Genomic DNA, 22,675 nt, shown 5'->3' with positions numbered 1-22,675 from the left:
TATGCAAACTAGTAATAAATTCCAAACAATTTATTAAAATGCAGGTTTAAGTGCATACAGCTTTTATCGATAAGTTTTTTTTAATAGCTGGCAAACCGATAAATAACCAGGGCAGCAAAGCATTCAAAGCTCAGCTGTTAGTAGTCAATTTAGGGTAGGAGTAAGCACTTTCAATTTTTTGTTATTTTGTCGTTTACCGCGTTAAATGCTATGCAATTGTGAAACGCTGTCAATAGTTAACCGTTGCAACTAGCGAAAGGAGGGAAGCTCGCATTCGTTTCATTTGCTTGGTGCCTGGAGGATGATAAAAACGCGGCATACAGCTGAAGCAGCAGTGGCCAATAAGTTAATTATATGTTTTGATTTTAACACAACTATACAACAAGACTTTATAAATGAGCAGTCCTCGAGACCAACTTCGCTGCAGTAGGAAAGGATGTAAATACACCACAAATAGATCGTACAACCTCGAGCGTCATGAGCGCAACCATGAGAAGGGCAAAGTGCCGGTTTCCCAGTGCCAACCGTGTCCACATTGTCCTTATGCCGCCGGATCTCTGCACAATTTGATGCGGCACATTAGTAAAAAGCATGTCAATGCCTCGCCAGTCAAAAAGGAGAACGGCAGGCTAGTCAGCGTTGACCCCGTGAAGGAGGAGGAGATGGGGGATAATGAGGAGAAAGACGATGAAACGAAGATGCAACAATCAACACCACCGACTGAGCAAACATTACAAGCAACCGTTCATAAATCTAGTCCTAAGCGGGAAAGGAAGCCATTGAAACCAGCTTCAGTAAGTGAGCAACTGCAGCGGGCTTCACTTTGGGATTGGAGCACGTTGCAGCAACAAGAGAAGAATTTCCAGAGACGTTATGGTCTGGCTACCGAGTGTAAAATACACAGGCAGACCGTTAACTTATTCAAGTAGATTTCTCCACCTACACATGTGTTGCAATGGTCCATTATTAAATTCATACTTTTTGTCTTTGCAGACTTTACGCTTTGGTGAGAGCCCGAGGAGGAGCTCTTAACGTCGATGCCTGGGATGATGTGGCAAGCTCCCTTGGCTTTGCCACACGGGCAGCTTGTGGACGTCATGTGCGTGACAAGTACATGGGTGTCCTGCTAGAGTTTGAGAAGAGAGAAGAGGAACGTTTAGAGGAGTGCAAGGACTTTCTTGATGTTCCTTCTTGGTGGGACGATGGCAACTTCGTTGGTGCCAACAAGGATCATAAACCCAATGTCACAGCACGGCCTGAGAGTGAAGCTATTAGTCCATTCAACAATAATGTTAGATCTGCCATTGTGAAAATAATTTTCAATAAGTATTATAAGAAACATCTTAGAGGCGGTGATCCGTTCAAGCGGTTCAATGTGAAGGACTCTTGGCTCAGGGCCACAATGCTGAGTTCTCATGCGCTTATTTCCCAAATGCATTTTAAACACTATTCTCCGTGACTTCATAATTACTGTAATTTAAAGTTTTCAGCTCTATTAACATTCATAGAAGAAATGGCGCCAAAAGTGAAATCAACTCTGCTTACGATTTCCATAGCTTTTGAATTCACCATGGTCAATATATTCGATAGACATATCGAATTGTAGAGAATGGTGTGGCCGTTGGGGCCCCCAAACTACTGAGGAAATGGTATATTATAAGCTTTAATGTGCTGGTCCTGATGATATGCCTCTCTTTGTGTAACACAAGTGGCTACTTTCGTTTTACAAATTTGTAAGTAGAATGATTTTTTATTGGTTCCTTGGTATTTTACTTTCAACCACTCTCACAAATGCTATTTAAGGAGGTGCGCCATTTTTTTTTGAAATGTTACCAGCTCGAAGTGGTATATTTCGAACGCAAAATAGCACCATTTTGAAATGGGAATTGTGGTCACGCTGCGATCAGTTCGATAGCACGACGCATTGTGAATTCTGTTTTAAAGCTGGAAGGTCGTTTGCGCGCAAGAATCGGTCGGCAAAAGTGAATTTCAAAAGTTAACTGAAAGCACTAAAACAAAAAGTTGAAATTGCGAATTGTTTTCATTTTACACTGCGTTGAACTGTTTGTTAATAAAACCAATAAAAAAAACATAAAATATTGAATTTGTGTGTGCGTTCGCGTTAAAAGTCAGAGTAACTAACTTGTGTGTGTGAGTGTGCACATTTGTTGGGGAATCAGGACTGCGCAAAAAAGAAGAAGCATATTCGTGATTGGCGGCTGTTTCTGTGAGCGTGTCGTGTGCGTGTGTTTCTGTGTGAGCGTGTGTGTGCATGTGTATGTCAGTGGTGCGGCACAACGACAGCAGCAAAAGGAGGAGAATTTGCAAGAAAGAAGAGGCCAAGAAGCAAGCAGCAGCAGCAAGAAGCGGCGTGTGTGAATCACAACGACGATTGACTGAGCAGCCGAGCAGCACACAAATAATTCACCACATACAACAAAATCTTTTTTTGCCAAAATTCAAATAAGATAGAACAACGAACCAGAAATAATTACAAAAAAAGAGCGAACACGCAGATTTGCAAGAGTTGAACACGAAGAAGAAGAGCAGCTGCTAAAGAAAGAAGAAAAAAGTATAAAAATGGAGCACGAGGATAATGCGCACTTTGACAACTTTTTGCAAAATCGCCTGAATCAGGAGAGTCTGCAAAACGCTGGCAGCAACAACAACGCCGGCAATAATGCTGCCGACGTCGTGGCTGCTGAGTTGGTGGCCAACATCGGTCCCAAGAGTGGCGAACACGATGCTGAGCACGACGACGAAGAAGAATGGAAATATAAAGAAGTGCAGCAGAGCGAAAAGCACCAGCAGCAACTACAGCAACAATACGGCGGCTACGGCGAAAAGTTTAACGACGTCGATGTCGACGCTGACGTTGACGTCGCCTTCGGTGTTGGCGTTGGCAATGGTATTGGCAACGGTAACGGCGTCGGCAGCAGCAGCGACGCTTACATGTCTCTCGGCATGGACTTGACTCTAGGCAATGGCGTTGGCAGCGGCGTCGACGGCGGCAGTGCTGCTGTCTTTCGTGCCTACGAGGAAGAAGAAGATGAAGTCGAGGTGATTAAGAATGATGGTGACTTTTCAACAAACTCCAACACGACAACAACAACTTCTACCACTGGCGAAGTTAAGCCAGCCAACGAAGAAGAAGAAGCAGCTGAGCTGCTACCCAACAAAGCCGAGGAGCAGCTGCTGCCTCACGACCATGAGGATGAGGAGGAGGAGCCCAGCTCGGTAGCCACCACTTATGGCACCAGCAGTCTCAGCGAGCATCAACAGGAACCAGAAGCAGAACCGGAGCCTGTTGAACCAGCTGTCACTTCGCAACCCTTGTTCTTCGATAACAAGGAGAACGCTGATCCCGTTGAGTCCGAGTTGGAGTCACACTCACAGCTCAATCCCAATGCAGTTGAGTTTGTACCGCACTTTGGTTCGCAGCCCACATCGCCGGCTCCCAATGCAGTCATTGCGGATCCCATGCAAACCTTGGGCCGTCAACTGTTGGCCGATGATCTGGTGGCCGAGAGTCCCCGAAAGGGAACCCGGGACTGCAACATGGACACAATTGCGTTGCCCGATGAGCGTGAGTTTGACGATGAGGCTGCTCAGCGCCCTCATGAGCTAGAGCTGGAGGATGACACTTTCCCCGATGCCAACGAGTTGCAGAATGGAGGCAGTGTCTATCAACAGGAGCAAGATCAGGAGCAGCAACCGCGTCTTGATCATGGACCCGAGACCAGCGTTGATTTGGATGCTGATCTAGACTTGGAGCCACAAGAACAACAACAAGTCGAACAAAAGTTGAACGATGACATCATGAAGCAATCTATTTATGGTGGTGAATCCATCTCGAATGCTTCCATTGAGGATATTCTGAACTCGGTGCAGCCGCTGCCACAGCAAAGTTCTAGCGAGGAGCCACTCAAGGAGAAGGAGCTGCTCAATGTGGAGGAGAAGGAACTCGTCTCGCAGTCACCCTCCATCGAGGAGCTGCATCAGCATCAACTGCATCAACCAGTTGATCCCATGCAGGCCTCGTTCTATCTGGAGCACACCTCGAGCGATGCCGCTGCCTTCGCCAGCGATGTCAACCTCGATCACGAACAGAGCCTGCTGCTGGACACCAGTGCACCGTTTAGTCCTCTCGAGGATTCGCCGCACCATGACATTGAAACCGCACCCACACTTGAGCTACAGCCAGAGCCAGAGCAGGCTGATATTGTCGACATTACGCCTTCCCCGTTGTCCACTTCCACCGAGGAGAAGCATCTTGTGGAGGAGACAAAGGAGCAGCAACAGAATCCAGTTGAAGAGGAGCTGCTTGTGGAGTCCGAGAACATTCAAAACACCCTCAATGCCGGTGTTCCATCCCAGGTGAGTTTTCCCCCAAAGGACTAAAAGATGTATGTTCTTTTCAATTATCTTTTATTGCAATTACTTGTCCAATAAGAATGCTCGCTTTTGTAACTAACTTAAATTAGAAAATCTAGCCACGTTTTTGACTTTCAAATATTGAAAGTTGATCACTTTTTTGCAATGTGGGGTAAAAGGAATAATAAAACTTAATAACATTTTACTTAGGAAAACGAAATATTTTGGCTAAACCCCTTAAGAATTATATCTTCTTTACATAGAAAAATTCAGCCACGTTTTCGGCTACATCCGATTAGAATACTAATATCATTATATAGGGAGATAGGATAGAACGATATAAATTAAGATTTTTGTTGAAAGCTTTTCATATTTTTGTCTGGCTTAGGTTTAATGAGAAAATACACAACCTAATAAGAAAATACGTCAAAACCTTTTAAAAAGTTTGGCGAAATCAAGTCAGAATATTCCGTCCCATTTTCCATAGCGTTAAATAAGAAAAGCCAGCTGTCTTTTCAGCGAAAGTAAAAGAGAAAAAGCCAGCTGTATTTTCGGGAAAAGCAAATAAGAAAGCTCTGTCACGTAGTCACGGTTCACGCCCATCACTAAGGCGCACGCCCATCTCTAGCTGGGGAATGACTCACTTTGGCAGCGCATTTGTCAAAAACGTCATTATACACTCGACAATTGTCCTGCACCCTGAATTCACAATTCGTCGAGGTCCTGTGTGTTAATTTTTGAGCTGTCTCCGTTTCAGTTTCCGTTCTGTGTGCTGCTCCTTTCTTTGCCCCTCGGCTGCTTGCATGCGTGTCCTTGTCCACGTCGCCTTCTCACCTGGGCCAAGCTCGAGAAATCATTAAATTTGTTGGTATACTTCTTTGTGTCTACACATACACGTACATTTTCAGCTATAGACAGCTGTCTGCATGCATTTGGCGCCCCTCTCTCACTGTGCCGCTCTCACTCTCTCTATTGGTGTTATTGCATTTTCAGGGCTGGGGTGTGTTCCGTTAACTCGCTCGCTCACTCGCTCGTTCTCTCACTTGCCTTTCTACACGTTTCCGTTCGCAGACACTCAACAGGACTCGCAAGTGCTTTTCACATGCGCCCTCTATATGTATGTGTGTGTGTGTGTGTGTATTCGATTGGGTTGTGCTTGCTTGTGTGCGTGTTTAGTGTAGGCAAAGCTTAAGCGGGTCTTGGGTGGGGTTTTCATTAGAACTAAATATGTGAGTGTGCCTGGGTGTGTGTGGCTTTGTATGTACTTTAAACTCCATTTTTAAACAATTAAGGGCATCCTAAGGGTTGTTGCTGCTGCTTGTGTATTTATTTATTGCCCTTTTGCCTATTGCCACTTCCTCTCTCTTTATTGCGGCTTTTGTTTTGCCTTCAGTATTTTTTTTTTCCTTTTCTGTATAGTACTTTACACTTTATGCTGTTGACCTTTGGTGCTAAGAAAAAATATTATTGTCACCATTTGAGCTGTGGCTGGCTGTCGTTATTCCGTCTTTTTGTTGTTGTTGCTGTTGCTGCTTTAGCTTTAGTACTTGTTAATGCTTTTGGCATTTGATTTCCGTTCCAATTGGATTTTGTGCTGCTTGCGGTCAACGATTCGGCTTAATGCATTTCTATGTACGTATACACACTAGTGTGTGTATGTACTCACAAAGCTCTGTTCGAAACTCAATTCGCTCTCGCCTTGCGCTCTCTCTCGCTGGTGTCTGCAATCTGCATGACCAGCAACAACAATAACGACAACAAAAACAACAGCAACAGCAGCGAAAGAGTAACTTCGGCAAGAGTGGCAACCTTTTCGCTTCGTTGCAAATACCAGCTCCAATGCACACACACATACACTGGCAGGCACACTCACACAAATGCAAAAGAAGCTTTCATAATTACACAAGCGCTTGTTGGGTTCACTTAATTGGGTCATATACGGTTTTCGCTTGCATGGCACATACACACACAGACAACAAATACATGCACAATTTTTATGATTTTTTTCGTATGTATGCAAGTGCTTTTGTCTTGCGCCGACATCGCAGTCAACGCTGGAGCTGGTGCTACTGCTGCTGTTGTTGTTGTTGTTGTTGGAGTTGTTGGTGTTGTTGTTGCTCTGGGCATTGTTTGCTGCTATCGAACTTCCTGTGGGAGTTTCGTTGTGTGTATAATTTACGCCTGTAACAAAACGCTTTCTACTTCTTGCTGCTGTCTCCCCTCTCTCTTCTTTGTCTTGGCCGCTCAATTTGCATATTATTTCTGTACATGATTTGTGCTTTTTTTTTTTGGTTTTGTTACTTCTCTCATTTATATTTATTTATTATCACTTTGTTGGAATTTGGCTAAACAAATCGCGTGCACGCAGAACTAGAAACGATAATTTGTGTTTGCCTTTATAATTGTGTCTTTGATTTTGGTTTTGATTTCGGTGTCGTGTCGACCACCAATTTATTGTGTATTGTTTATTTTCGCTTACTACGAGAACAGCAGAAGCAACAACAAATTAACAACGTAACAGACAGCTTGTCACCAATGCGCGCCTCAAGAGAGTCCAAGGCGACTCTGTAAACAAAAACAAAACCAAAACAACGCTGCCAGCATTTTTATCAAAAAAAAAAACATTTAAAGTGTCTTCGCTGTGGATGTGAATGGGGGTTTCTTGATAAGTTGCGAAGCAGAAAGAAGGGGCAGAGAGGCAGTCAGGCGCTGCCAATTAGCGGCAATGTTAGCTGAATGCCTGGCACGCTGTTAAGTAACATTATTAGGCAAATAATCAAATAATCAACATGATGCTCATTTTAGCTTTTTTGTCGATTGCACTTTGCCGTTGTCGCCGTTATCACGATGTTTATTTATAAAATCAAATGGCGCTAGTCAGGCGATAAAATTCCATATATGTAGGTGCAACGAGATTCTACAAAGCAACAACAACAACAACAACAGCGAATTGATAAAGCGATTGCAAACAAACTAATGGCATAATCAGATTCACGCGTCTGTCTGATGACTCAGTCTATTAGGTTTAGATTCCCACACACAACATTCATAAAACTACTGAATATAATTACAAATTCTGAATGGTTTTTTATTGTTTCGATTCGCAATTGTTGCTGTTTGTGGTTGCTGCAAACTTTCGCCACAATTCGCATGACATTTGTTTAAACTTGTGTTTAATTAAAATTTGTGCAATTTACATAAATTAGCATCGTCAGCAGAGAACCAAATTCTCATCTCGCGTTTGCCAGAGAATTCCATAACAATTTGAATTGTTTATGACATTTGACGGACAACAAAAAGCGAAAAAAAAGGGAACGTTTTTTGTTTTGTCTGGTTGTAAAAATATTTAAAATAGACTACCTGAATCAGAGAGGCCAAATTGAATAAATAAATATATTTATATATGTATATGGTCGACGTATGCATATTTAAGATATTATACAAACAAAAAAAAAAGAAGAATTTCAATTTGCATATGTGTTTGTGAATGGGGGAAATGAGGTTTTATTTAGCCTTTTATTATATCATAATTCTCTCAAAATGTGAGTAAGATTCGTCTAGCTAGATGAATCACGCAATTTAACTAAATGAATGACATGTGTGGCTGCTGCAGACCTTTTTTAAGCGATTTAATCTTGTAATTATGTTCGCGAGAGTAGTTAACATTAGACTCGGGGTAATGGCAAGATAAATAAGTGTTTAACAGAACAATTATTGTGATTGTGATTCTGTTATGTTGAAATAATGCTTACAAGAATGGAACAAAATTGTGTACGCTTAGCGAACAATGAGATAATTCTTGCGTGCTTAAAATGAAACTGTGCCAAAACTTTTCAACGAAAATGCTAACAGTAAAAGCTAACAAAAAATAAGTAGAAAGAATAATAGTAATGATAATAATAAAACAGCAGGCAACAAAGAGGCTCGATAGAGGCGCTCAAACTGGTAATTAAGTCTGAAAATCCATTAAGATTATTAACTCAATTAAAATTGTTTGCTTCTTCACTTTTTCGTATGTAATTTAGTTCACAAAGACACACACACACACACATACACACACATATATATATTCACAGAGTGCTTTTTTTGTTGCTTGTGTTGTGATTGTTGCTTTTGTTGCTATGTTTGCTTTAAGCGCCACTCATTGCTCTTACACTTACTGTTGCCATCTCATGCAGTTTTTGGGGCAACGGGTGGTCCGATTTGATCCGAGCTCGGTAAGCGCATTTGGCGTCTCCGTCAATCCTACGCCCAGCCTCGTCTGCCCACACGGACAAGTGCTTAGGAGGGAATGAGTTACCGATACCGCAACGACAAGACGGCAAGAGTGTGAGTGTCTCTGTGTGTGTGAATGTTGTGTGTACTGTATCTCGTCTGCCCACCTAAGTACGAGTTGTCTATATAGACATGTCTGTGAGCGTACACAGCGAGAAAATTCGCATGGCATTTAAACAAAATGTGGATACTAAAAAGAAAAAATTCTAAGTTAAATACATGTTAATCTTATTAATTCTATTTATATTACATATTTATACATATGTATATCAAAATGTAATTTCCTCTAATCCAATATAAATTTTATATTATATTTTTATATATTTAATGAGAAAGTACTACGAAAAAACGCTTTTTATTAAAGCGCATTTATTTATACATTAAAATTGATTTTTCTCTAATGCAAAAGAAATTTCATATTTAATATTTATGAATGTAATGAGAAAGTGGTAAAAAAAAACTTTATTAAAAAAAAAAAGAAACTTAAAGAATTCTTGATTTATTTTAATAAATTACAAATTAATATAAAAATTTGTTGTATATCTTTATAGAATATATTTTATTGGTTATTCAAATTGTTATGCGAAAGCATGAGTATTAAGTGGAAACTTTGGGAATTTCTCTTCGCTTTGCAATTAAATTCAAATATTCGGGTAGTTATATTTCTCTCAGTGTACGTGTATGTAATCCAACTGACGCCCAATTTCAGCCTAAATGCAAAAAGGAAAAAAATATAAAATAAAGCAGGCAGGCGTCAGACAGAGTTGGTAAATAATATACAAGAGTTTTTGCCAACTCTGTGTGATTGTGATCGTGTGTGTGCGTGTGTGTGTGTGTGAACAAAACGAGTTTCATTTTTGCGGTCGCGACGAGGAGGCCCCAAAAAGCCAAAAGCAGAACAATTGCGAGACGACTCAAGACGACGGCAAGAAATCTTGCTGCAATATGATTGCCGTTGCCAGCCAGTTGCCAGTTGCCTGTTGTGTGCTGTGTGGGTTGACTGAAGTTGATTGCCAAAAAGGCAAGAGCACACGTCTGAAGATGTTGTTGCTGTTGCAACTGGAACTGAAGATGGGGGCTGTGGAGCCTCGAGTCGAAGTCGCAGTCGGAGCACTTGACAACGATTGCGGCGTCTAATTGCAGCATTTTACATTTTGCAGTTCAAAAGAAATGGCAACAGCAGCAGCTACAGCAACAGCAGAGCAGCAGCAGCTGAAGTGCTTTTTATCTTGCAGATACAATATCTTATTTTTATGCGGCTGCCTTTGGTGCAGTGTCTTGCTCTCGCTCTTTCTTTTTTCCCAGTCTATCTGTATGCGTTATCTAAATTTATATTGCCATATATGTGTGTGTGTGTGTGTGTGTGTGTGTGTGTGGACAATGTGTGTGTGTATTTGTAGGCGACACTTTCGCTTGCAACGCTCGCATATTGCAGATACAGATGATTCGCTCGTTTCGTTCTTTTGCTTCCTGCTTCTTTTATTTCTCTTTCTTTTTTTTTTGTTGTTGCTTCTTTTGCAAATGAAATTTATGCATGTTCTCTGCATGTACATACATTTTTATTTTTAAAATGCAAAGCCTGTGCCAAGTTCAATAGCTTTTCAAAACCAACACAAAAAAATAAGAGAAACAACGTAGAAAATATGTAAAAATAATTACTAAAATGGGAGACAAAATGCGGCAATGCATTTTGTGGCCCCTGCAGCGTTCAGTTGACTCAGTTGACTGTCAGCCGCTGACTGTTGGCTGCTCACACCCCTGTCACCCTGTGTCACCCTGACACATCCCTGAGGCTGATGCCTCTTGTCAGACGACAGGCGGGCACAGAAATTGCCAAGAACAGAGCTCCCCAGCTCCCACAGCTTCCAGTCCAGCTCCCGCTGCATTCATATTGTCTATATCGTCTTTATAAATAGGCTTTAATCGTTACTGCCTGCTGCCTGCTGCTCTAGGGTGTCATAGCCAAGTGCTCCTCGAAAAGTGTTGTTAATTGAAAGTCATTTTGTGTAGCCAGGCAGACAAGATTTTCTCAGCCGGACGATGCAGACGATCCATCTTGGCCAACTTGTTTTCCAGCATGCATTTTTCACAATTCATTTCCTCCTCGAGTTTGTCACATGAAAATCTATGCCTCAGGATCAAGTTGTACAACAATTTGCGTGTGTCTCTCTGACAGCCATTTAGAAGTGATACACAGGACCTCGAGGCGGCTCTTAAGCGAAAGGTGTAGTTGAAAAACTTTACTTAGTATAGGAAATGCAATCTAAACTTTGAAAACATTTCCATTGAAAGCAGTCCCCGTAGGCATTCTTATTTATAAGTGCCTTTAATATGACTAATTTAGATGACGGCATGGCCTGAAACAGTTTGAAATACAATAATTGTAGTTTGTTGTGCCTTTGAGTGCACAGAACTTTCATATCTGCAGGAAAGCTTTGGGGGTATTATTAATCGCAATCGCAGCAAAGCAGTTAACATTCAATTAATCATACTCAAAGCCCAGGCGGGGTCGATGATAAAAATTGAGTTATGATATAATACTTGTAGTCGAAGTAAAAGAAAGCACAACTAATTTTAGCTGAGTTACGAGGCAAAGCTGAGGCAAAGAAAAGCCACACAGGGCGCAGCTGAGAGTGCTGAACGCAAACAACTGGGCAGCAGGCAGCAAATACAGCATAAATGCTATAAATAAAGTAAACGTTAAGCAGAGTTCGGCCCACCGATTTTGGTGTTTTCATGCTCGGCTCATGTTGCTCATAAAACAAAAAAGAGTTGTGCAAAAATTTCTTGGAATGATGAATATGATGTCGAACCGGTTTCTCAGTTCTCTTGTAGTTACTACAACAACAACTATGAGTACAACTACAACTACAACCTGTAGGTCAATTTACTTTAATTAATCGTAAAACGTAGAACGAAACGTTGTCGAAAATATTACGACAAGAGGCGAAGCAAAGGATGTTCCAGAGGGACAGTTTTGTTGTTCTTTTTAACTGACTTTCGAATTGCATTTGTGTGTGTTGGCTGCTGTCGTGCCCCTTGAATAGATTTCGATATTTCACACACTGCACTCTCGGCTCAGCTGTAAAGCATTGGGCCAAAGACAATGTCCGCTACGATGGCCATTAGCCAGCCACGAAGGCTTATTGCCACAGCCCCGTCGCGTCGCGTCGACGACCAATGTTAAAGAACTCATAAAGAAAAGAAGTGGCCGCGACTTCAACTGCGACTCTCCGACTCTCTGGCTCTGGTAATCGTATCGTGGCTCTATGGGAAGGTACACAACTAAAGCATGGCTCAGAGTTGAGTTGAGGAGGGGCCTGGCTTAGTTTTCCGTTTGCTGGCTCTGCCAATTGCCAAACCGAAACAATGTTCGTGTAGAAGCAGCGGCAACAGCAGCGACCAGGTGTTTTTTTATTACCATTACCATTTGCGCTATTAACAATTTCTTTTGGCCTCTAAATAGCCGCGGCCGCTTCTCTCGCTTAGTGTGTTGTTGTCTATATCATATTTTGCACTATTATGAATATGCCTCATGCGGCCAGCCATCCATCCATCCATCTATCTGTCTAAACTACCTTGCCACACAACAACAAACAGTCTTGATTTTGCAGATTCTTGGCAGTTAAGCAGTTGGTCTATTTCACTCACTCACTCTTGGCCAACAAAAGCAGCCAATTTCATGGCTCGCCATTCTAATGTTTCTATCCATCTATATATACATACATCTAACCATTCATGTGGCTGAGTCCAAGTCCGAGTTCGAGTCGCATTGTAATTGTATCTTTTGGTTCTTCGTGCGCTCCGCATTCGTTGAATGCAGATACTTTCACAAAAGCGCAGTTGAATCTGTTTCATGTCGGCGCGTCAATATGTTTTTCCTCTTCTATACTTTTTTTTTTTTTATTATGATTTTCATTGTAGTAGTGTTTTTTTTTAATGAACCTTGCTGTGTTTTTTCCGTGTTGTTGGCCGCTGCAGTCACAGACTAATGGCTTCAAATTTGTGGAAATATCTTTATCACCATTGGTCCGATTTATGAGTGCGCCACGCGCATTATTGATGATCTCTGCGAGGGCACCATTTGTGCCTTTCACTGGACTGAACTGAACTGGACCAATCCCCATTCGCGAATTTAAGCGCGATCCCATTAAACTGCTAATAAATCAATTCCATTTAGCACACCCATTAGATGTTCTTCTTGTCTTGACTGATGAGCGCTAAAAGGAGTTCTAACTTGACAGGAAAGACATTTCAAATATATTCGCATAATTGATTAATTTAATTGCTATTACAAAACTGTAATTTATAACTGACCCATCAGTGTGAGAAACGTTGTTAAAGTATTTATGACTTGTATGTAGATTTCGACTTGATTTTTTTCTTTTTTTAATTATAAACGAAATTATTCAATTTATCATGTCGGATGATGAGAAATTTAACTACCGTTAGTTCTGGAAGACAATAAGATTTAGAGTCTTGGATTCCAGTAGTTCACGAACCATATCAGAGTAGCAAATGTAAATTGTATTATCTTTTCTGGTGTATCTATAGTTGGTTAGACCTTTTCCCCTTTTTAAAGGCTTTGGTATTGTTTGTGATGGCAAACTTTCCGGCTTCGGCTTTAATTCAAGTCGCGTCTAATAATTTGTTGTTTTGCGGTTTTCTTGAAGCAAATTACAATAGATTTTTTCTCATATTTATTTTTGGACAAGCCTTTCACAAATTTTCCCCAAGCACAGTCAGACAAACAGACAGACAGACAGACAATCTGCATAATACAACAAAATGCCGAAACTGAAACTCTCAACCGCAGAACAAACGATGTGCGCCGGGTTCATTATGAACTTCATAATGAGGCAGACTGATGACATCGTCATCGCGTTGGGCTTTTCTTTCGAAACTTGCGAAAAAAATACGTAAAAACACAAAATTCCTACAACTCTTGAGAGTTGCGAACAGTGCAAAAATAAAACATAATTAACTTTCTATTCTTTTGCAGTTTTAAAAAAAAAGGTTTTTTTTTATTTGCCTTGTTTTTCTTTTGGTGTTTTTATTTGCTTGTTGATTGCAAAAAATACCTTGTTGCGTGCCACGTTGAGTCGAGTTGAGTTTGGGCCCAGCGAATAACTTCATAATCGTCGTCACAACAGTCAAACTTAATTATGATCTGAGCTGTGTAACTTGGTTTCGCAAATCTTGTGGGTCGCTCCGCTCTATTTTTGTCTTTTGTTGTTGTTGTTGTTGTTGTTGTTTGTGCTTTGTCTGCGCCTCGGTTTGCGAAAATCTGTTGCCATGGCCATTTGCCGGTTTTCCTACACACTTTTATATGGCGCTCTACTCTGTATCTAAAGTTGTATTTCATTTCTTCTTTATTGCTTATTAATTCTTTCATTAATGGCGTCGCCATAATTCATTGAGTTGTCGAGTCAGCTAGTCAGTGAGTGAGTGAGTGAGTGAGTGAGTGGAACAGAATGAATGATGTGAGTGAGTGAGTGTGAATAGAGGTTTGTCTGACTAATTGCTCAAATTATATTTTTGAGTTTGCTCCCAATTGATTGGAATTTGTTGCCGATGACTAAGCACAATTCGAATTGTAAATAAAATACAGAATAAAGTAGAATGTGCAGCTAGAAGAGAAAGAGAACTGCACTTTCTAGACATGTGTCATTTCCGCTTTGCAATCAAATCAAATACAGAAAAAAAAGAATCAATTTAAAATAGGAAAAGAAATGGATCAAAAAAAGAATCATAATTATTAAAGTACACAAAAGGGGCGCGGCCCCCCCATGGCGTTGGTTAGGTTTGGTTTCATGCCTCAGCTGCCTGCAGCACACTCTTAAGACTATGATGATGAAAATAGCATAAAATTGTGCATTAATCAACATTGGAAGATTAATGATGTGCAGCATGAGCTGCTACAGTTGCTTTACCAGCAAAATTTACTACCCAAAAAAAGAGAAGAAGACAAACATCAAAGAAAGAAAAAACCATAAAGCCAGACTCTGCAACATGTTGCGTGCTGCAATTGCATGTGGCGCGCACTTGCTGCTGCTGCTGCAGCTGTGTTGCACACTCGTACGAGTGATTTCAACATCATTAGCATGAATATGTAGCAAGCGACTAACAGTTACAGTAACAGTAACATTGTAGTGCAATGCTGTGCTTATTATAGCACAGTTACTAAGAGAGAGTGAGCCAAAGATGTATCTATTCTTCTTGTTCACAAACAAGAGCGTAAGAGCGAGCAAAGTAGAGTGCAATTTGCATGTGTGCTCAGTAAATAGTTTTTGGCATCTTTGGGCTTTGTCATCGACGACTACTATATTGACAGTGTGGCCAAACGTTTAAACGTTAAAAATAGAAATTACATAGGCACGCACACATGTGCAAAAAGAGAAGTCTTTGCCTGCTGCCTGTCGTGCTTAATTTGGCATTGTATTTTATTGCTGCGGTCGTTGATGTTGTTGTTGTTGGTTGTTGGTTGCTGTCACCGCCCAGCGCAGCGCAGCGCATGGTTAGTCATTTGATTGTACGCTCTCTACGCATTATTGAGCATTTAGCTATTTTATTGTTATTATTATGTGCATATCGTAAGTGTGCGTATGGCCAAAAACAGTTAGACCCTGCGTTGCCTGCCTGCCTGCCTAGCTGCCAACTGTATGGCCATATTTGTAAGCGCTTAATGGTCACTGTCGTCGCTTGGGTTGCCCACTTTTGGATTTCTAACGAGCCATGTCAGACGACCGCAACGTCGACGACTCAATACAAGTGATTTGTTGGATTTGTGCAAAATTTGCGACTCTATAAATTGTCTTACTGCTACTGCCGTTGTTGTTGTTGTTGGTGTGTGTGTGTGCCATTTTGGATTCGTTGAAAATTTATAGTCAACCTGCCCCTGCTTGGCCCCAATGTACAACGTATATACTACGACAGCGCGGCCCCCATGGGCAGCCGAAATGCAAATGCTCGCCATCTGTTGAACTTGATTTGTATATGTGCTGCTGTGCTGCTTGTTGTTGTTTATGGCACAATTTTGTAGGTTTTTTTGATTTTTCAGCAATTTGCACGGTAGCACACAAAAACAACAACTCTCGCCACAGTGTGCTGTTGATCTTGATCAGCAATCAGCCTTGCGTTGTTCTCCCCATCTCCCCATCTCACTTTTCTTTCTCTCTCGTTCTCACACTCTCTTTGCACAACACACAGCTGACGTCAACAGCGGCGTTCGTGCAATTTCTTTTGCTGCGCACTTTTCACAATTATCAACATTAAAATTCGCGGTGTGTATTATGCATGTGTGTGAGTATTTGTGTTTATGTGAGAAGAGAAGACAAAAATGTTGATGTCATCGTTGCGTTTTGTTTTGCTTTTTCGGCAAAAATAAGCAAAAGAATCTGCGAACAGAGAGCAAAAGATTCAATGAGCATGAGCGTGTGCGAGTGAAGGATAGATACACAGTCACCAGTCGCAGTCGCACTCACCCACTAGCAGCGACGTCGGCGTCAATGAATAAGTGCGTTCATTGTTGTATTTGCTTGAGAGAGGACGAGAGAGAGATGCAGAGAGTGAGGTCTGCTTAGCACCGCTCTATTGTTCGGTTAGAGTGCCAAAATGATTTGTCAATAATAGAAAAGTCATGCACTTAAATCGGTAACCTCGAGCATATATACACGGCACAGTCATTGATAAACTTAAACACATACATATATTTAATTTGCGTTGGCAAAAAACAGTTTTTTGCAAAAGAGCAACAGCAATACGTTAAAGCGCTTTGCCAATAAACCGGCCGGCTAAATTGGCGTCACAGCGTTGCCAGCGTTTTTCAAGACTGACGCATCTTTTTTTTTTGTGTGCTGATAAAATGTCAAAGAATTATCGCCGCACAATGGGAGGGTAGAAGAGTGTGGGAGGAGAGTCGACTGCAAGTTTATAAATAAAAATGGCAACAAGAAGAATGGCATTGCATAATTTAAGACTAACTGATTAATTAACAAATTATGCGGGTCTCTCTGCAGCTGATGATGACTCATCAGAGATAGATAGAGAGAGCGAAAGAGAAGGAGAACGCTGACTAAGCCGCGCTTTAACCGGTTCACTTTTTACTTCATTTTTTCGGCTTCAGCTCACTTTTAGCCCCATTACGCTTGAGCAACAAAAGAAAGCCAGCCCAGCAATTGCGCGAGTGGGCCAAAAGTGGGCAGCAGAAACCGACAAAACACCGGCAACGCAGCAGCAGCAGCAACTACAACTACAACAGCAATGAATGGCCCCGACTGGTGGCATTTGCTGGTCAATGACATTTTAAAGCGACTGCGACGTCTGCTCTGCTGCTGCTGTTGACTGCGGTCTCCGCGTCTCAGTTGCGTTGCGTGCTAGAAGAAAAGTGCCGGAAAAAATGTTAACGCTACATTTTTTTTTTCGTATTTTACCCTGTCTTGGACAGCGCCAAAACTAACGCCAAGTCACAGTACTAAGTCAGTGACACGTTTCCTGTCATCTGACTTTGTTTTTTTTCCTCGTTGTAGTTTTTGTTGTCCGCGCTATGTCATCGCACAGTCTGTTTTGCTGTACATAGTTTTTTCTCAACGTTGTTGTCACTGTTGTTGTTGCTGTTGTGCAGAGCAAGCAACTGTCATGACATTGCTGCTTTCTCACTTTCACAAGCTCGTTCAGCCACTGCGACTGCGGCTGCTGCTGCTGATGTCATTATAATAATTCGTATGCATTAGTAATTTGAGTGCTTGCACATGTGTATGTATGTGTGCTAGTGTGCGAATGCTTGTGCGTGTGTCCAACCCTCGCACAGCTGACGAGCAGAATCTGTCGCCTGCGCCCTGCGTTGAACTTGGGGATGTTGCTGCACTGCACACTCCTTCACTCATACTCTCTTTCTCTCCCTCATTCTGTCGCTCTTCCTCTTGACTTTTCATTTTTATAGCATACTTCACGGGGCCATGCCCAATTCATCTGCCTCAGCTGAAAACAGTGTCAATTACTTTTTTGTAGATTAGCCAAGCCACATTAAGATAACACTGCGTGGAAAATGGAAATGAAACATTTTATTTCTCGACCAAAAAAATTGCTCATTTCACTTAACTGGAAAACAGCAAAGCACTTTGGGTGCAATAGATTTTCACTCGGTTCTCTTGTATATTTTGTGTTTTTTACTTTATTGATATTGCCGCTGCTGCTGCGGCTTCTTAGTCATTCGGCAAAGAGGAATTTCCCGTTTACTTAGCTGGAAAACATTCATTGGTTTTAGTGATTTATTCTCGCTGGCATGGCCGCAACCATAAATACAACTTGTGAGTGTCGAGTCTGCATTTGATACTTGTAGTATGTTACTTTGGGTTGGGTTGGGTAGCTGCTATTTTTACAGCAGCTTGCACTCTGCGGAGCAGGCGAGAGACAGCAGACAGTTGGACAGCAGACACGATATATAACATATAACACCATAAGTACAAATTTCTTGACGCACAATTGCAAACAGAAGACGCAAAGAAATAAAAAGATACAACACACCATAGTCTCGAAACTTTTTCATATTTTAACCCCGAGCCGAAAATGAAGACGTCTTTCTTACTCCATCTCCATCTCCACAGTGCCATGTGCCGGCTCATTGCATTTATCGATTTAACAGCGCGAACACGCAGTGGGGGAGGAGGAGGAGGAGTAGAAGTGGGAGGAGATGATGGTGATGTCGACATTGTCTGTGCGTGAAGAAGACGACAGCCAGACACAGTCCAAATGTTGTTGCTATTGCATAGCATGGCCTTTGTTTTTTTTTCGGCATATTGTTGTTAGTCATTCTCATCATCATCATCATCATCATCATTCTGAGCATCATCTGCTGGGGGTATTAACATTTCAAATTCATTGTGAATGATGTTGCAGCCAAGTGTTGCTTCAAGAGATTTGTCAGCTGGAACAAAATGGTGAATAATAACTTGATGGCAATGTGTGCAATAGTTTAAAGTGAGCAGTTGTATTGTCTGGCTGTCTGTCCGTCCGCCCTTGTTAACACTTAAAACTCGCTGTCTATAGCAGCTAGAGCTTCGCAATTTGCTGACAATGGTCCTGGTTTAGTAAGACAGGTTGTAGTTATATAATTTATGCCGGATGTATAATAGCTGTGTGGCAAAGTCAGCAAATATGTTTGCTGTCTGTCTGTCCGCGTGGATTGTCTATTAAATCTCAGAGTTTACGAAAGTTAGAGCTGTGAAATTGTCTTACAATGGTCCTGGTTTAGTTAGGTATATATAATAGATGTACATATAATAGAATTGTAGTAAAATATTGCTGTCTGTCATGTACATTGTCTATAAATAGAGTTTACAAAAGTTAGAGCTGTAAATTTTCTTACAATAATCCAGCGTTTATTGCTGTAATAGAATTGTGGTAAAACTCAGTGTTTATAGCTGTCTGTCTGTCCGTCTGCGTCTTTAAATATCTTTGTCTGCAGCAGTTAAAGTTGCCAAATTTGCTGGCAAATGTTTCACCTTCGAATAGTATCTTATTGCATAATAATATTCATTCAACTAACTTTAACGAAACTTCCTTTTGTTTTGCAGGTGGAAAATGCTGATTTCGATACAGCTACCGGCTATGAAGTTCACGACCAAGAGGAGCGCGCTCCAGCCTCCAATCCATTTGGCCAAGAGCAGGAGCAACTGTTTGGCTTGGATCAAGAGCAGGTGACAAGCACTTCGCAATTTGATGCCGAACTGGAGGAGCAACAAAAGCGCCAACAGCTGGAGGAGGAGCAAATGCAACTGCAACATCAGCTCGAGGAAGAGCAGCGTTTGCACCAGCAGCAGTTGGAGGAGGAACAGCGTCTGCAGCAGCAGCAACTGGAGGAGGAACAGCGTCTGCAGCAGCAGCAACTGGAGGAGGAACAGCTTCTGCAGCAGAAGCAAATGGAGGAGGAGCAGCGTTTGCAGCAGCAACAGTTGGAGGAGGAGCAGCGTCTGCATCAGTTGCAGCTGGAGGAAGAGCAGCGTCTGCATGAGCGTCAACTCGAGGAGGAACAGCGTCTGCAGGAGCAGCAGGAGGAGGAGCGTCGTCGCCAGCAGGAATTCGAAGAGGAGCAGAAGCTGCAACAGCAATTGGAGGAGGAGCAGCGACTGCAGCAACAGCAGCTGGAAGAGGAGCAACGTCTGCAGCAGCTGCAGCTGGAGGAGGAGCAGCGCTTGAAGCAGCAACAGCTGGAAGAGGAGCAACGTCTGCAGCAGCTGCAGCTGGAGGAGGAGCAACGTCTGCAGCAACAGCAGCTGGAGGAACAGCAGCGTCTGGAAGAGGAGCAGCTGAAACAGCTGGAGGCACAGAAGGAAGCACAAGCATTGCAATTGCAGCTGGAGCAGGAAGCGTACGCCAAGCAAATCGAGGCTGAAATCGCTGCTGCTGCTGCTCCCTATACAAATGGCGTGGCCAGCACTGAGACCCCAGAGCCAGCTGTTGAGCCACTGGCCGAAGTGGAGCAACCCAAGCCTGCAGAGCCCGCTGAGGAGACGCCTGTGGCTGAGATTGCTGTGGCTGCTGCTGTTGCGGCAACAGCTGTGGCTGCCGTTGCCGGTGCAACTGCCGCAGCCGCAGGCAAGGCCAAGCCCAAGGCAAGTCCTGGTGACGCTGCCAAGAAGCCAGCCGCCAGAACTTCAGCCACAACAGCGGCGGCCAAGGCGAAGCCAGCCGCAGCAAGTGCTACGACTATCACCAAGAAGACTACAGTTGGTGTGACAGCTGCAGCCAAGACAACAGCCGCTGCTCCACGCCCGCGCACAGCGCCCGCCACAGGCGCTGCCAAGACCACAGCTTCCACAACAGCATCGTCGGCCGCCAAGCCGGCGAGCACAACGACAACTCGCAAGCCGCTTTCGGCCAGCAATGTGGCTGGAAAACCGGCACCCAGAACACTGAGCAGCACCACGACAAGCACACGCCCAGCTACGGCACCAGCCAGCAAGCCAGCAGCCAGCAAGACTGGCGTAACAGCAGCCAGAGTGGGCGCCACAAGTGGAGCGACAACAGCACGCAAGCCGGCAACGAGCACAACTGCAGCCAGCAATGGCACAACTGCAACCAAGTCGCGGCTGCTGCTGTCCGCCAGCAGCAAGCCAGCAACCACAGCAGCAGCAGCAACCACTTTAGCACCAGGAGCTGCCAAGCCGAAGGTGCCGTCGCCACGCAGCGCAGTTGGTTCGACGCTGCGCAAGCCGCCAACAACAGGTGCTGCGACTGGAGCACGCAGTCCCAGCAAACCGCTGGCCAATGGTGTGACCAAGAGCAGCACAACAAGCACAACCAGCAGCACTCGGCTGAAGTCTGCCACCAGCAGCAGCAGCAATGCAACAGCAACAACCACAACTACGACAACAACAACGAGCACTACAAAGACTTTCACGGCACGTCCGGCACCCAAATTTACACACTCGGCACCAGCAAGCGGCGCCAGCACTGCGCGTCGCTCGCTGTTGTCGGCAACCAACGGAACTGGAGCTGCTGCTGCACAGCGCAAGCCGTCGCCGTTGAAGAGCAGCGCTTCCAGCGGATCGCCGCTTAAACTGAAAGCCAAAGAAACTGCAGCCAGCAAGACGTCACCGGCACCAGCTGGACTGAAGATCAAGAGGCCAGCATCGGGCACCACACCAACCAAGGCAGCAGCGGCAACAGCAGCCGAAACAACAACAGTTGCCGAGCCAGCAACAGCAACTGAAGCGGTTGCTGCTGCTGATGTTGTTGCTGCCAATGGCAAGGAGGAGCTGCTTAGCCACAATGGCAATGGACTGCATCACGATGAGTTGCTTGAGGCGGCGCAGGAAGCGTTGGTGGAGCAACAACAGCAACAACAACCAACAGCTGCTGCTGAAGTGGCGTTGCTTGACTTTTAAATTGAGAGACCTGGACTGGACACCAGCTAAAACAGATGTGTAGTAGATGATGAATGAACGAACGAAGATGATGATGATGATGATAATGTTGTGGGATGAAACGAAGTTGAAATGCGAAGAAAAATATAAACTACTTTGCTAATATTATAAACATATTAGGCGAAAGTATTGTATTGCTATGAATGCGACGAGAACAACAACCAACAGCAAAAAACAACAACAACTATACACAATCCAAGTTGTGGCTCAGTGGAGCGTCCACTTTATTTCTTTCCTAAATGCCGCGCCTCCTCCAAAACCAGCCCAGCCAAAAAAGAAAATCAAAAATAAGAACCTATCAAGCGACCTACCACGATCATCAACACACGACACACACGCCCCCCTTCTTCTCTGCTCCGCCTGCTGTTCCTTCTGCTCCAACAACAACAAAACGATATTTGCTATATATATATACAATATATTTTGTGTAAAGGTTTTTCTTAATAATCTGTGTGCTCGCAATTTTTGCTCATTTACTTTATTTATATAGTTCTTCATTTTGCACATTTTTTACATATGATTACAATTGTTCCTCACGCTCTGTTATTGTTTGCTCATGTGTTCAACGAAATTTGTAATGTGTCTATTTAAGTTCAACAACGAGAGAATCTTTTTTTGGAGCGCAAAAATAAAATAAAAACGAATAAATCATAACACGCAAAAACAAAAAGAAAACAAAAGAATGAGCATAAAACTTTTATCCACACATAAACACAAAAAAAAAAATGTCAAAATATAACGAACAACAAAAAAATGATATAAAACTATAAAAATTTATGCAAACAAAAAAAGAATAATTGTGGTGTACGTGTAGCAGAAAAACACAGAAGAAAAACAAAAGAAATAATGGTTATAACAATTATAAAAAGTAGCTCGTAGTCGGCATTCTAACACGTAATACAACATATTTCCAATCAAAAACAAAAAAAAACAAAACTAATCCATGAAAATCCAAAAAAATGCAAGAAAATATGTGCGATTGTTTCAATGATGAATGGATTGCTAACCACAAACAAAAAAAAAAAGATAATTGAATAATCTAGATACTAGAATTTATGTGTTTTTATACTGTCAACTCTTGGGTGCTGCTTCTAGAGGTG

General features: G+C 42.7%; 2 protein-coding genes across 3 annotated transcripts; both read left to right on the top strand.

Annotated features, from left to right (window-relative positions):
* The first annotated feature begins 132 nt into the window (after positions 1-132).
* LOC133837868 (uncharacterized) lies at positions 133-2,362 on the top strand. Of its 2 annotated transcripts, XM_062268771.1 has the most exons (3): positions 133-925; positions 994-1,733; positions 1,804-2,362. In XM_062268771.1, exons 1-2 carry the CDS (start codon positions 396-398, stop codon positions 1,457-1,459), a joined length of 996 nt encoding a protein of 331 aa, XP_062124755.1. In that variant the 5' UTR covers positions 133-395; the 3' UTR covers positions 1,460-1,733; positions 1,804-2,362. The 2 variants fall into 2 exon arrangements, with proteins under 2 accessions (XP_062124755.1, XP_062124756.1); XM_062268772.1 differs by lacking the exon at positions 1,804-2,362 and having other exon boundaries at positions 136-794; positions 994-1,135.
* On the top strand, positions 1,952-22,627 carry LOC133837866 (205 kDa microtubule-associated protein). Its single transcript, XM_062268769.1, has 2 exons — positions 1,952-4,377; positions 19,224-22,627. The coding sequence occupies exons 1-2, from the start codon at positions 2,581-2,583 to the stop codon at positions 21,534-21,536; spliced, it is 4,110 nt and encodes a 1,369-aa protein (XP_062124753.1). The 5' UTR covers positions 1,952-2,580; the 3' UTR covers positions 21,537-22,627.
* Positions 22,628-22,675: the final 48 nt, after the last annotated feature.

The sequence above is a fragment of the Drosophila sulfurigaster genome, chromosome 2R (genome assembly GCF_023558435.1).
Source record: "Drosophila sulfurigaster albostrigata strain 15112-1811.04 chromosome 2R, ASM2355843v2, whole genome shotgun sequence".
NCBI lineage: Eukaryota > Metazoa > Arthropoda > Insecta > Diptera > Drosophilidae > Drosophila > Drosophila sulfurigaster.
The sequence above is the reverse complement of the archived record's forward strand: the minus strand, read 5'-3'. Positions and strand labels throughout refer to the sequence as shown.